This window comes from Gymnogyps californianus, chromosome 2, assembly GCF_018139145.2.
Source record: "Gymnogyps californianus isolate 813 chromosome 2, ASM1813914v2, whole genome shotgun sequence".
Classification (NCBI taxonomy): Eukaryota; Metazoa; Chordata; class Aves; order Accipitriformes; family Cathartidae; genus Gymnogyps; species Gymnogyps californianus.
This window is the reverse complement of record NC_059472.1, coordinates 82389305-82405220: the sequence shown is the minus strand read 5'-3', so window position 1 is coordinate 82405220 and position 15916 is coordinate 82389305. Positions and strand designations below refer to the sequence as shown.

Below are 15916 nucleotides of genomic sequence, written 5' to 3'. Positions count from 1 at the left end.
GCATTTCTGTGGCGTGCAAGATGCTGCTCACTTTATCCAGCCCTTTCTGGGTAGGGTGCTGCGGAGGTGAAGAGAGCCCCAGTCCTGCTGTCAACTTCACAGCTGGTTGCTGTCGGCGATGAGAGGGTTGACTGCTGGTGAAGCATCTGTCTGTACATGGGGACCGTGTTACAGGGCTGGAGGCTTCGCAGCCTGGCTCTTTGCAAGTCCGCAGCAGGGCTGTTGAAGCCAGGTGTCAGCTTCCTGCCTGTAACCGCGGAAAGGGTGCCTAACAAAATGAAATTAGTATCACAGCGGTAACACTGCACACACCATACGATATATCAATTAATTTCACATGCCCCAGAAACGTACTGGAAATTCTGGAGATAACATGCTTAATGTTATCTCCTACCTTGCTTAATTTGATTTTATTTCAAAAATACATTGAAGTGGATAGAGGGTGACTGAGAAAATGAACAGCATTGCGAATAGACTGTTGCAAATGATGACATTACCACAGCCTAATGAGTTAAGGCAATGGGAATGGGCATAAGCTGCTACTTGCGTGGTTTTAACTGATGTGCTGTCTAATTGCAATGGGATAGAAATGAATGCCTTGTCAGCTGCAGTTGCACATCAAACTAGTAATAAATTAAGTTGCAGAAACCCATTGTTTTGAGAGCATCTGCCAGTTCACGTGCTTTTCTTAGGGCCTGCTACCATATAATGGTGCTAGTGTCTACCATAATGTCTGATACTGCTGTTTTAAAAATGAGTAGCAGAGAAGGACTTGGATAGTCTACATGGAAATACGGACTTTTGCACCAATACTTGGGACACAGTCAGGTTTTAGTAAGTTCAGCAAGTTTCTAAGAACGCGTGAGAAGCAGCTGTAGACCAGCGCTCGTAGGCATTACCGTGCAGCTGTAAGAGGCGTTAAGGCAGGGATTCGTACAACCGAGAAGCTCTGTGCTGTAGGTGAGGTAAGCATGAAAACATGACAGAAGCGGAAACGACTTTTGCCCTTCTGTTGCTTTTGTTGAAAGGAAGAAAGCAGGGAAAAATACTAGCCACCTTCATCCAAAGGATTGCTAGGCTTTTGCAAATGTGTATTTGTTGTCTTTCATTTGGGAAGAGTGTTAATCTGTTCCACCCTGTGTGTAATAACAACTTTGGGGGGCTCTGTGCTTGCAGACCTACATTGGTTCGATAGTTGCCTCTGTGAACCCTTACAAGAGCATCCCGGGACTGTACGACTGCGCCGCCGTGGAGCGATACAGCAAGCACCACATGGGAGAGATTGCACCTCATATCTTCGCTGTGGCGAACGAGTGCTACCGCTGCCTTTGGAAGCGCCATGACAACCAGTGTATCCTCATCAGGTAAATGGCTGCTGCTGCTGATTTGATTATCCCTGCTGGTGAGCCTTCCGAGGTGGTTTAGGAGCAGCATGGGCTTGGGCCACATGGAGAGGAGAACTCCAAAAGAAAGCAGGCTTTTAAACCATCAGAGCTTCAGGAGACAGTTCTGAACTCGCTCTGTATTGTTCTGTGGACCTCTAACAAAATGTTAATTTTTCTTACGCATCTTACAATTTCATTTAGTGAAAAAATCTATTTTATTTTTGTGCATTTTTTGCTACTTACCCATCTAATGTTACCCTAAGTGCTTTCGCCACCGGTTTAAACATCCCTGTGCAGCTCAGTAGTTTGTCACCACTAGACCCTGAACCCTGTATCGAGAGGAAAAGAAAAAATAACCCACCAGTCTTGAGAAATGCAGTAAATGAGAATAGCAAAAGAGAAAACCCTCCATATTTCAGCCACTTAATTCTGCCTGATTAGTCTTCCTTGCTTAATCTCGTTGTGCTTTAATTTAATGGTGATTTAATAGCTTCCTGTTTGATCCACTGTGTCACTGGTGTTCAGGATCTCGCTGCTGCCGAATGTACGTTGAGAGCAGCTGGCATTTCAATAGCTTTTCGCTGCTTTCAGCTCCTCCTTCCTTCTTGCTCCAGAAGAGCTGTAAACGGAGCCAGCTCTCTTCCCTTTCCCCCGTCTGCCAGCTCAGCTGCGTTGGCTGGCGTGCGGGCAGGGAAACCGAAGCCTTGCCCACCGGATCGGGAGGAGCAGCTCTGTGGTGATGGCAGCGTGGCACCACCCGTCGGGCTCTGGGCATGGGGTGATGTTCGGGTGGGTGAGAGAGCTTGTGTTTCCCCTCCCTCTCCTCTCTCCCCTTCACAGTGTTTTTGTGATTAAGCCTGTTTGCTCTCACCTTCCTGCAGCAGCACAAGTGTGGAGAGCTCTTCAGACACAAGGTGACACAATTTCGGCTGTCTCCCGACCTCCACAGGAACTCTTGCGACAGCCGTGGGACCACAGCATGGGGCAGCCGGTGGGGCAGAGAGGGGATGAAGCAGAGTAAGAGCAGCACCTTTTGCAATAGGCAGTTTCTACTGGCATTTAAGATTACAGGCCAGTTTGCAAGGCTTCCTGGATAAGAGGAGGATTCGGTGCATGTAGTGCAGCACCCAAGCTGTTGTTAGAAATGTGGATCAGGTGCAACACAGCTAGGTCTGGTTCCAACTTTCTGCAAGCTCTCAGGTTGCCGTCCCCACCTGCCCTTGCCTCTAGCCAGGTTCTGCCTGGCAGTGGCACAAAGACGGAGGGGCCGGAGTGTGTTTTTCAGCTTTCTTCAACTGTATTTCTACTTTTTATTATTTAATACATAGTGCTGTACATATAAAGCTGAGTCTAGGTGACAGTCCAAGAAAAAATGAAGTGCACAGAGATCTTTGTTATGTGAAAATAGCTAGCCTGGAGTAATGATTTTGTGTCTTAATGCCAGGTAGTTACTTGTGAACAGCCCAGGTACCCAAATTTTGGGGACCGAAATAATTTCTGGTGCCTACCAGGTGGCCGGTGGTATTTTTGCCATTCTGTACTGGCCCAAGTATTTTACCTTTCCTTCCAGTTCCCCACAAGCTGCCAAGGGAAAAGCAGGTTGTGTCCTAAAAAGGACATAAGCAGAAGTCTCTAATGTTCCAGAGGAGTCTCCAGCAGTCCCCACTCTGTAAACCATTTGCCTTGGTACAGATAAGCCATAATATGGAGAAGTTTTGCATTAGCAGTCCCTTTTAAAATTGTTTATTGTGCTCATGGATTAAAACAATGATTTGTATAAGTTCAGTGTTTCAGACAAGTGCCGCAATACAACCTTATAAGAGTATCTTGTTTCTGCAGAAATTGAGGGAACATGCAATTCAAATAAAAAAATAAAAAATCAAATGTACTTTCCTAAAGCAGTATTATCTGCTGTATCTGTGAAGGACTCTGAGCAGGATTTTTTTAAAATTACTGAAGGTTTTCAGTGGCCCTCATGAGGTTTAGGAAAGTCCCTGTGATCATATACTTAGTTTGGGGCATCAGAAGTGTGCTCGTCATTTTCAGCATCCTGGTCATTCCTGCATCTTTTACTGGCTTAGAATTAGGTGTTGCAACAAGTCACTGTCCAGCTCTCTTGGTACTACTGGCATTTGAAAAAAATGGTCAAGTGGAGCTCTGCAGTGTCTGAATTCAGGCAAATATTCTGGTCTTGTATTTAATGTAGGAGATGATAAGAAGGAAAATTTTGTTGCATCACGAAAACACCATAAACAGTTACATCCAGTTAAAATGAGTGAATTTTTCGTGTAGGCTTCACATTCTGATACGCAGTTTCACCTGCTGCTAACTTTAGGATCTAAAAAGTAGCAACTTTTTAACAGCCCCATGAGGTAAGGTACTGAATGCTTTCTTATGATCCTCTGGACTTGAAGTGCCCCCTGCTGGCATCCGGAATTAGCTCAGCTTGTTTTGGAGCTGCTTTTTTAAGGCATTGGGTTCAAAAACCTGTGAAAAAGCTTTTACTGTTTTGAAATGCTTGGGATATTTGTCTGGGTGAGGTAAGATGAGAGGGTTAAGGCAAGAACCTGAATTAAAAACTGTCATCAGTAGTGACTCAAAATGTAACGTAAATGTGAGACAATTTTTCCAGCATAACCATCCAGACCAGAAGTGAAAAGGAAGGAAATACAGAAGATATAATATTAAATGGAGTCATCTGAAGGTGCTTATTTATCAGTCTGTGTTACACAGGCTTATTTTAATTCATGATAATGCTGCATAAACATGACTTAGCAACCCAGAATGTCAACAAAATGGCACATTGAAGAAGCTGTGCACAACCTGTGCATTAGAATACTTACACAGTTGTGAAATGCTATTTTCCCTCTCCCAGGCTAAAAATTGTTTATCTGGCTATTGAACTAGAGATTGCATGTAGACAAAAACATCTGCATCATTGAATGCTCAGTTTCGTGTTGATCTGAACCTTACCTCAGAGTCCAGTTTCATTTAAAACGGGGAAAAAAAAATGCCCACCACAGTTACATTTGATGCTACAACAGACATGTTAAAAAAACTTAACATCGTCTGATTTTTCAGCTGGATGCCTCAGCAGGAGCATGAAGGGAGTCCATCTTACTCAAGTAGGGAAGGGACTGAGTTCCTCCATGATTAGCTGATATTCACAAGTTGGGACCAAGTTCAAACCTCCACCCCTTTATTTTAAGAATAGGAAAATATCTTTAGGGGTTTTTTTGGTTGCTGCTCTGTTTAAGGTGGCCTAGTCCATGCACAAGCAAACACATACTCTTCTCTCAGATGCAATAGCAGTTGATCCACTTTAAAGCACTTGAAAAAAAGTGTGAAGCAGTCAAAGGAGCAGCAACAGTCGCCCTGAATGACATTCAAGTCAGTGCCGTGAGTGGGAAATCACAGTCTGACACCAGTTTGTTCTCTCTGTTATCATTTGATGGCCTGACATTTTTGTTGTTGTTGTTCAGCTTGAAAATCAAAGTGAACCAAAGTACTCTTTGGATGAGACCCAGACTTGTGATGGGAAGAAGTTCTTATGAGACTGACACACCAAAATTCACATGTGTTTGACGAACTGTATTTGCTGAAGGGGCCTATTTTGTCTGTGTGTATGTGTCTTTGGGGTTTTAAAGCCAGCAGACAGAACTGAGAAGTGATTTAGAGTACTGTTGATACCATCTCACTTGCGTTATGTCCTTCAGAATGAGGAGTCTCTCTCGGTGACCCCTTTTTCCACTGCAGCAGTCTGGAGTCCAGGCTGCTGTGCCCTTAGCGAGATGCCCTGCGTAGAACAAGTCATGGAGAAAGTCTAAAGATCTCCTAAGTGGGGGCCTTATGGGTTGCTGTCACACTTAATATATTCACAGTACTGTATGTAGTGATGTGGAATGAGCTGGGCACTTAAATTCAGGGGCTGGAAAGGTTGCTGGAAAGGTTGGCTGTGCATTAAAAAATTCACCCTTTTACTGACCTTGGCAACTTCTTGTAGGCGTAGGCTTTTTAAGGAGTCTGAAAGATTGATCCCACTTAACCTACCTAGTGTGTGTACTGTGGGGTTGAATAAACAACTTTAAAGTTTAGCATGCTTGTTCTTTATTTTCATTTCATTAATAATAACTTTTTTATAAAGCATTTTGTAAAGGAAAAATGCAGAACTAACTTGATGCACATAAAATTATGGGTCCCAAACTGAGCAACGCCATGCAGGGGTGAGATCTTACTGTGTCATGCCAGAGGGCTCCAGGAACCTATCTACTCGGTGCTCAATAGTAATTGTAAAACTGAATAGAATAGAGCAGTTACTAGTAAATGAACAGAGAACATTGGGTAAATCCATCCTTTGCTCATATCTTGAGTGTTTTGCACGTGCCTTTTTCCCCCTTGCATGATATCCAGGAGGACTTCGTGGAACTGGAGGTGGTTCAGAGGAGAACAGAAAGGAGCGATCAAAAGTATAGCATGGTCCCATATGTGGAAATGGCTAACGGGGATGGGCAACTCAGATTGGGGGGGCTATCCATGAAGTCATGCACAGCAGAGAGGGGGAGTGCTGGGATGAGTTGTTGGTTTCGCCTTCCGATACGAGAACTAGGGGGCATCAAAAGAAGCTAATAGGAGGCACATCCGAAACAAGACACGTTCATGTGCTTTTTAAGGGAGTATGGCTAGAAACTCATGGAAGATAAATCCATTGAGGGTTACAAGACACAGAGAAACCAGGTTTAGATCAGGAATCCTCTGAACAGCAAATAACTGGAAGCTGGAAGAATACAGAAGGGAAGTACTGCATGTCTTCCCTGGGCATCTCCGTTTGGCCACTGTCAGAGATAGGACACTGGGCAAGTAGATCTTTGGCCTGACCCAGTTCTGAGCCTCTCCTGTTCTAAGAAAAAATCAAGAGCATATAATTGTGCCTAATACCGACTGTACCAGAGATAAGCACAGGAAATATTTTTCTATCAGCTTTTAATATTTCACTTGTAGAGTTGCTGTTGATTACGGTGGTGTAACTTTCAGCTTCCATAGAACTACATATGCTCCAGAGCATGGGACAGAGGGTGGGGACAGAGGAAGGATGGTGTCAGTGAAAGAGCTGATGTCCTCCTTGGCACCCATATCCCTGCTGTTGAGCTATACACTGCTCAGAGGGGGTGAGAATTTAGGCAGGAAGAGGTATGTATCACTTGATGATTTTTTGCACTAGACAAGGATAATGCAAGGGTTTGTGAAGCTCTTTCAAAACTAGTAGTAGAAATGTTTTGTACAAGGAGCAAGTATTATATGTGGGGAATATTAAATATTTGCTTTGTTGGCAAAGGAGCATGAGTGAGTGAGGGCCTACAAAGAGAAAGGGGACAAATACCGAAAAGGCCAGACATCAAGGGTAAAACTAAATTTAAAATACTACAGAATTTGTTTGAGATGGTATAAGTATGATGGATGAATCATACTTGCTGGAACCTATCAGCAAGTACCATATCTTGTATGAAGTTTTATGAAACATTTTAAAGACTCTCTGATTCTTCTTGGGAAACACTTAAATCTCAGCTACAAACTCTGTCTCTCATGTTTTCTGAATGCCTCTTCCCCGATTATTTTGTAATTGTTGGCATTCGTTTGCAGGAAAATGGCATGCTGCTTTCTTGGTCTGTACCTTTCTTCTTTGCTTTTTACTAGAAAGCATCATCATACTTTGCTATAACCTAAAATCACCAGGGTCACCATTCAGCAGTGGCACAACAAAAGACTGTTAAATAAACTAAGCTTGCTCCACATGCCCAGTTGTGCTCCATCAAAGTCAGTGACAAAAGTCCCACTTGCTGCAATGAAAAGGGTAGGATAAGACCAAAATGTACCTCCTTTCATTGGGAGTAAACTGGAATTAGGCACAGCTTAATTAGGAAAACTAGGAATTAGGCTGCAGCTTAGGATATAACACTATGACTTCAGATGAAAAGTAAGCAAAGTAGACAAACTTTAACGGCAAGTTATGTTTCTTAATGGCTCACGGTGTGTTTTTAATTATCAGGCTACATAATTGAAGGGAAATTATATTGGGGAAACGAGCCAAATTTATATCTTCCCTTTTTAGAGCGTTGGTTTTGAAGAGAAATTGAGTATATTGCCTTCTGTTTGTATCAGCAAGATTGTTTATTAACAGTTTATTTTTAAAATGTCAATTTAACATCGGATAGCTTTGTTCTGCTATGGGTGAAGATGAGAGGTTTTATGTCTCTGATGGCGATGAGAGGTGAAAATTGTATATTTTGAACTCATGAATCGGGTTTATTTGGATGGGCATATAAAAAGTTTGTTTAAAGAATGTGTCGCTCACTAAGAATATCAGTATTAATTACACTAGTAGCCTTTATGTGTTATAATATGCACTGGTGTCTCTAACCTCCTCCTTCTCACAGCAGGGCTCCCTCCTTAGCTAGATTGCTGCAACATAATCCCGAACTTGCCCAGCTTGATTCATGTTCTGGACTTTCTCCCTGACCATTGCCATGCCTTTGTTCTAACTTTGTTTTTCCATGGTGGTGAGAATTGTTGGATAGTTGTTTGTATTCAGAGAGCTCTTTGTTGCCTCATGGGTGATGTGTACATCCTTACGCTATCAATGCCTTGAAATGCTGTCTGAACAGTGGTATGAAGTCTAAAGATAGCTTGCATTTTGTGTTTAATGTCATATTCAGCAAGCTTAAAGGGGTATTCTGCTGCCGTTTGAGTATCATTTCTAATCACCCCAGTCTTCCTGACCTCCGGTAATTTAGAGTTTGGAGGGCTGGCCAGACAGAGGGCTTTCCTCCTGGCAGCTGGAACTGTGCAAACGTTTTCCTCCTCCTCTTCTTTCAGTGGCGAAAGTGGTGCTGGTAAGACGGAAAGCACTAAGCTGATTCTCAAGTTCTTGTCTGCAATGAGCCAACATTCACTGGAGCTGTCTTGCAGAGAGAAGACCACCTGTGTGGAGCAAGCTATTCTTGAGAGCAGGTAGTAGATCTTTCAATACACAAGTGTTTTTTCCAGAAGATGTAAGCCTTGTCATTGAAATAAGAGCTTGCAGTGTAATTAAAGATGTGGGTGTGTTCACTGAACAATAAAATGAATATTGGAAAGGGGGAAATTTTCCATTAAACAAAATTACCTGGCTGCTCTAGAGAGTTGTGAGCACAGTGGTGTATCTTAACGAAGCAAAAAGATGCAGAGTTTTGAAATGGATGATGCTTTAGTGGTGGCTTTCATTTTTGTTGGGGGCTGAATTCAGATAATCACAGTGAGGGAAATGGGTGATGGGAGGGAGAACCCATTGGTTTGGTTTGTATAGCCTGAGGATAAGGTAGAACAAGATACAGCATGGTGAAGATAAAGTGTGCAAGTGGTAAAAACATGCTGAGGAAAGGGAGGATAAGGAGAACTGATAAGACAGATGAGTAAATGCATCAGATAAATGGGACACTCTATGCAAGCAAAAAAAAATCAGTGTTCAAATGAAATAACACATGGTTCTAAACTATTTAAAAACAAAGACAATTTGAGATGCTATTACTTTTGTTTATCATGCTTCATCTCTATTTTACCTGCTGTATCTTGATGTAATTATTTTTTTAAATTGCCTTAGGACAAGGACTACTTTCCCTACATCTGTCTAGCAATTTGCATGTGCTGAGATTTTGTATTTCTGTAATTTGAGTACTGCAATGAGAATTGCATGCATCTTTTGAGCAGTTACAGATTAAGCTGCAGAGTAGTTCAGTACAATTAATCTTCCTGTTGCTTGAATACTTGCATCTTTTGATAGAAAATTGAGATGCCCGTTGTTAATAAATTGAGGATAATACTGAGGATGTAGGCTGTGGCTGAGGACGGTGTCAGAAGCGAGCTTTTCAGAGTGCTGTTCCTTTCACCAGTCCCATGTGAAACGGTTGGCATGCTGGTCACACGTTAACGCTCTTGTCACTCTTCCGTATTTTCACAGCCCAATTATGGAAGCTTTTGGCAATGCGAAGACTGTTTACAACAACAACTCAAGTCGCTTTGGGAAGTTTATTCAGCTGAACATCTGTCAGAAAGGAAACATTCAGGGAGGAAGAATTATAGATTGTATCCTCGTTTGATGATTTTTACCCCTGTTTGCAGGCAGCCCCCACGTACCTCCTCTGTGGAGGGCTGAGAGAGAAGTGGCTTGCCCTTGTCTGTCCTTTCACCTCATCCTGCAACATACACAATTAAATTGAGCTGATGTAGGTGGGAAAGGGGAGTAGTAACACCAAATTCTGCATGTGTTTGTGCACATGCACACATGCGTTTGTGGCGGGGTGGTGTTTATATACTCTTGGAAGGCCAGGATTTTGTATTGCTACTGCTAGCATGGCTCATGTGCGTGTTCCTACGTAGCCAGCTAAACCAGCCTGAGTTCTTGGGGATAACTTCAGTTGTCATCTATTTTCCTCATTTATTATATCTGAAGATAAGCTGCTTACTTTTCTGGAAAAGTACTTGAAAGAGCAGAGCTGCTGAATTTCTGCAGTGTGAGCCTGGGTGGGTCAAATCCTTGGATTTGTCCTGCATTTGGCAAAATTGGACTATGAGCCAGCTCCACCAGAGCACCAGAGGTGTGGGGATGAGGAATATACTGAGAGGATCCTGCCTAGTGTTTTGAACATAAGCTGCTTTTGCAATGGGACAAATTTCATCCTTAAAGCTGTTTCCAAGCTCTAAGGAAAAGAAAAAGTAAAGAAAAGCAGATGTCGTTTAAAATCCAGAACATGACAAGTCCAGTTTTGATGGGATGGAGGAGAAGGAGATGTGGGAACACATTGGTATTAGAACTGCTGCAATATTATCATTGTTGCTACTTTATTCATCTTATTATGGCAGTAGGCATGTCGTAAGAAAAGACCATGATGCTCTTCCTATTGTCTCAAATGAAAGATGGAAGATTATAAATAGCTTATGCATTAATTGCTTTTTACTTTATTCCTTGACTGAAGTTTTTCTTCCTGGCTATAGATTTATTGGAAAAAGTAAGTTGATGTTTGCTTTTGCTCAGTTAATTTTGTTTGATTTAATATTTTCTTTGAAATTGTGGATAAAAAAATTCTCCTTAAAAATGATTGCCTAAATGGAAACTATTTTTTACTTTGACAGAATCGTGTAGTCAGACAAAACCCTGGGGAAAGAAATTATCATATATTCTATGCTCTGCTGGCAGGGATAGAAGAGAGAGAGAAAGGTGAGTGGCAAAGCACAAGTCACACAACTGTAGTGGCTTTCTGCTAGCAGTCAGCCATGGTGACAGTGGTGGAGAATTTAACTGCAGAAACCCGCTAACCCAAGCAGAGAAATAGGTTATTTATTCAGCCGGGGTTCAGTGAGTGTGAATTTGAGCTCAACTTGATAAAGCAACCTGCTTAGTTGAAGAATGTCACCGAGCTGCCAGTAATTTTTCTCCCAGCTTCTGCTGTGGCCCCAGGAAAATTACCTGGGGACAAACATGCCTCATTGTGTTCAAGCTGAATATTTTTGCTGGTACTAAATAACTCCACAGCAACAAAGAGAAATAATTCTGGTTCCTCTAATCCTCTCTCATAAAGAATAAATCCACTGAACAAAAGAAATTACATTTGTATATGTGCAAAATTGCCTAAAGCTGTCTTGGCATCTCCCTTTGGGCCTGCTGTCTTTGCATGCTAAAAAGTAGAGTTAACTCCATTGTGCAGCTAAATAAAGCAAAAAAACAGCAAAATAAAACCCCATATCTGATTTTAATATAAAACTTTGTTTTGTGCATCATCATAATTTCTGAGCAAATAAATTGTGAACTGTTTAACTCTGACATAGTAATTTGTGGAGTGCTTTTGTTTTGGGATTTTCTTTTCACTCGTCCTCTTTTCTTTCCTCATTAGATGCTTTTTACTTATCTGTACCGGAGAACTACCACTACCTGAATCAGTCTGGATGTATAGCGGATAAGACAATCAGTGACAAAGATTCTTTCAAGGAAGTCATTGTGAGTTGTTTCCCTAGTTCTTTATGCTTTAAAAATGCTGGAGGTTCAGGCACCTGGGGCCCATTGACAGAGCAGGGGACAAAGCCTTCTTGTGCTTTCCTGCACATGCAGCTCTCTCACTGAGGCACTAATCTTACAGGGACTTACATTTTCTCATAACACTTCACTGTCATTTTGAGCATGCCTTTACCTTCCCTCCAATATTTGAATTTTACTCTATTATTTCAAACTGTGCTATAATTTAGTGAAATGATTACATTTTGGAATGCAAAGAGCATCAGTTGGGAAGACAGTAAGGCATTTACATGCCTTTGCCCTTCCCTGCATTGTTTTATATTACAGCTATGTCTGCTTCCAGTGTTTTTCCATCGTAAAGCTTTGCCCAGATCATGTAGCATCTACTAGGTCAAGTCTGCAGTGCAGCACATGGCGAGCGAAGCACCTTGGCCTCTGTGACTCTTTAAGTAACAGCTGGGAAATCCAGTTGTATGGAGTAACTTACACAATACAGCTGAAGAAAATGTAAACACAGATTAAAAACCAGGTCCTGATGGAGTCTTTCTCTGAATGGCTTTATATCTTATACCCACACCAATTAGCTACAGCAATTTCCCTATACTGACTGTTAGGATTATTTCTAATTGCTTACTGTATCACCGAGGTGCTATGTGTTAGATTTTAAAAATCAGACACAATATTTGATTTTATGCCCTTCACCAAACTATTTTTGCTTAGCTATGTTAATCTCTTTGCCAAATTGACAAATTAATGTGTAGTGGATGCAGCGGTTATTTTTAGTGTAAAAAACCCCTCATCTAGTATGGCAGAAGGAGGTGTTGGAAAAGTTGGTAACTTAGCTATATTATAGTCACATGCTTAAGTTGATTAGCGTGACAATTAATTTGTGCTAATTGTCCCAGGGTAGGCAGAGCATGAAATCAGCTGGGCAGGTGATGCTTGCGTGCTGCCTGCAGTGCGGGCAGGCTTGGAGCAGGGGCTGAGGCTGCCCGGCTGCATTCCCAGAGCAGGAGACAGGCAGAAACCCCACAGTTCGCCCTCTCCTGTCTTTTCCTATTATAGTCATCTCCTTTGCCTATTTTTGTTGCAGTTTAAATCCCGGAAATGTTACTTAAGTGAAACTTTTTTGTAGGAGACAGGGAGGAACTGCACGGTGAGCATGGAGATGAACTCCTAGTGTTGCTGCCTTTCTTAAAGCTCTGTTGTGAAAGGTCTTCTATACAAGATAAACCTTCAACCATTATCTCTTCTCTGCTTTTAATTGTGGGATGAGTCTGAGGCTTTTCCATTTGTAATTGATGATTTATGAGAGATAAAATGTGTCATGTGTCATCTGTCAGACACCTGCAGTAACCATAACATGATGAGTCTAACTGTAAGGGTATAAAACTGTCATCTGGTCTCAGACAGGCTCATATTAAATCCAAATTGGGAAATTCCGATAATTTTGAGAGACATACAATTACTTACCCCTTCTATGTCAAAGAAAAGCGTGTGTTCCTCCTTTTGTGTTAATATTTCTTTAGATAGAGATTTGCTGTTCTCCTCATTTACGTAGTTGAGCCTTGATCGTTGCCATATTGATTATTCATAAATTCAACACATTTTATCCTCTGACTTCTCCGTGGCTGAGACAACAAATGAGCAAATCTTACGTGTTGTTGTGTTTCCTCCTCTGTGCCTTGTTACCTACAAGGCTAATTGGCAAAATCTGGTAAAAACACAGAGGAGGTTATCAGTTATTAATGCCGATTAGTGAAATTGTGTCTGATGCACGACTCAGTAGGGCATTCCAATATTTATACAATGTTAATGAAGAACTTGAAAGCAAATAACAGCATCCTTACAGCATCAAAAGGAGGTTTCTTAAAACCAGAGTGATACTTACATGTTCCAAGATGTCCCCGTCATGTCTTACAGTGTATTCGATTTGGCATGAAACCAAAGGAATTAACTCCTGCCAGCCCTCTGTCAGTCCTGACTTGCTTTTCTAAGGCCTGACAACACAGTTGGTGGGTTTGTCCTTGTCCCTGTTTTTGAGTCAGTGTGCATGTTATTGAAGAAGCTCACATGTCATTCCAGACTGCAATGGAAGTGATGCAGTTCAGCAAGGAGGAGGTGCGAGAAGTTTTGAGGCTGTTGGCTGGCATTTTGCATCTAGGAAACGTTGAGTTCATCACTGCTGGTGGGGCACAGGTGTCCTTTAAAACAGGTGAGAAAGCTGTGCATCCAAATGTAAATGTTTCTTGAGGCTGTGAAAGCTATATTTGTTGCTAGTATATCTGACCATAGCAAGGACAAACACTGAAAGGGTCTTACTGCTTTTTAGCATCTGTAAATGTTGATTAAAATGTTATTTTTGTTTTTTTGACAGAGAAGGCAAATTAGTCTGCTGCTGGATGCTAGGTCTTAATTAGGGAAGACCTTGGGCACATATTTATTCCATTAATAGTAGTGAAATTCCATTTTAATCTAATTCCTTCGTTGAAATATTCTCAAGTTGATAAAACATAAGTGCTCAAATACGTTCCTTAACTGAGATCTCCACTGAAGGTATCTTTTGTTAGAGCTTTCAATACTTCAATTACAAATCTCAAAGTATGTGCTGGTATGTCTAAAGATTGGGCTGGCAAGCATTTCAAATGTTTGTTCAAATATGGCAATAAAGAGTAGCATTACATACTGCTTTATATAGCACATTGTAGAAAAATTACAAATTAAAGTATGCATGTAAGAAAAAAATTTAATTGGTTTTTTTTATCCTCATCATCCTGAGAGAAACTGAAATGCATTCATGTGGACAAAGAGTGAATTACTGTATCTGGAAAAATATGTTGGTGTAAGCAGTAGATTGTTTGAATCATTGACATGTAACATTAAGAGGAAAATAAATATTTGTGACCTACTTGTGATGAATTTTTACTGCTAAATTCCTTCAGTTGTGCATATTTATGATACTGTGCCTTTTCATGAGCAGCAAAAACATATTCTGGAGTTTCTAGTTCTGTTTTTATCTCTAATCCCCATAATTTTAGAGGCATCTTAAATGGTGGTGCTAGTAATAATAATAATAATCCTATAACAAATTAGTTTCATAACCTTATACATTTAAGAACATATTTGTATTTGTCTCTTTCTTTTGCCAGCTCTGGGTAGATCTGCTGAACTACTGGGGCTGGACTCCACACAGCTAACTGAAGCGTTGACACAGAGGTCAATGATACTCAGGGGAGAAGAAATCCTAACACCTCTTAGTATACAGCAGGTAAAAGCTTCTCAGTTTTGACATGTTTTTAGGGTCTGTTAAATATATGGCTTGGTCTTCAAGTCCAGGGAAATCATTGATCACTCAGGAACAGAAGCTTAGCTCATGCATCAGAGTTGCTGTCAAATATACTACACAGTTTTTTTGAGAAGGGTATAACTGGACTTTTAGAAATCTTTATAGATCCCATCCTATTGTTCTAGCCAGGGCTTGTAGCTTGGCTCTTGTTGTTCTAATTAAGCCTGATTGCTTACCATTTTTTTCAAATTCTAATCATGTAGGCTGCTATTTTTCATTATGGACATTTGTGTCAGGCGGGTGTTTTTGAAAACTTTCAGCAGAATAATTTTATTATTTACAAGAAGGGGATTAGAAATAGGTATACATAACATTATGCTTATCTCTAGAAAGGCGTAAATTAAGGTGTTATTTCCTACCCTGCTCTTTTCTTCCTCCACACCTTAAGTTTATAATTTCCTAATTTTTGAATGCTTTAGCCTTGAAATGTAATTTTAAAGCCACATAGGTGTACAGCTGTTATAACTTACACAGTTAAAGCTTAAATCGTGACGCTCTGTAACTTAATACAATTGCTGTCAAGGTACATAGGAATACAAACCTGCTTGCATTATACATTGCTTGATGCTGTGCAAAGGACACTGACCAGCAAAGTCTGGTAAGTTCTCAGTTACAGGAGTGATTGATGCGTTGTGTATTCCTTCTTTAATGCAGGCAATAGACAGCAGAGATTCTATGGCTATGGCACTTTATTCTCAGTGTTTTGCTTGGGTCATTAAGAAAATCAACAGCAGAATCAGGAGCAAGGAAGACTTCAAGTCCATTGGAATTTTGGACATATTTGGATTTGAAAACTTTGAGGTAGGTTTCAAAAGTTTGTTCAAATGGATTGTCTGATATTTACGCTTCATTGTTCTACATATCTTTGTCATCTTCACTGGAACTTGATTATTAAACATGTATGACTTAAACCATTTCCTTGTTTGCAAAGTAAAATACTTGGAGTGTATGCATTTTTGAAAATTTTATGTCTCTTTAGGTAAACCGTTTTGAGCAGTTCAATATTAACTATGCAAATGAAAAGCTTCAGGAGTATTTCAACAAGCACATCTTTTCCTTGGAGCAACTGGAATACAGCAGGTAAGAGATACAGATGAAATTCAAAAGAATTTTGAAAATATCAGTATTCACTTTAAATCTGGGTTC

The 15916-nt window shown here is 40.8% G+C and overlaps 1 protein-coding gene across 1 annotated transcript in view; it reads left to right on the top strand.

Annotated features, from left to right (window-relative positions):
* Nucleotides 1-15916, top strand: part of MYO10 (myosin X) — a 174966-nt gene that overhangs the window by 92984 nt on the left and 66066 nt on the right. The window contains exons 4-13 of the mRNA XM_050890685.1: nt 1177-1364; nt 8256-8390; nt 9376-9500; nt 10410-10423; nt 10548-10632; nt 11306-11409; nt 13510-13639; nt 14574-14692; nt 15425-15571; nt 15750-15850. Coding sequence (XP_050746642.1) covers nt 1177-1364; nt 8256-8390; nt 9376-9500; nt 10410-10423; nt 10548-10632; nt 11306-11409; nt 13510-13639; nt 14574-14692; nt 15425-15571; nt 15750-15850 — 1148 coding nt within the window. The remainder of the gene's footprint in view (nt 1-1176; nt 1365-8255; nt 8391-9375; nt 9501-10409; nt 10424-10547; nt 10633-11305; nt 11410-13509; nt 13640-14573; nt 14693-15424; nt 15572-15749; nt 15851-15916) is intronic.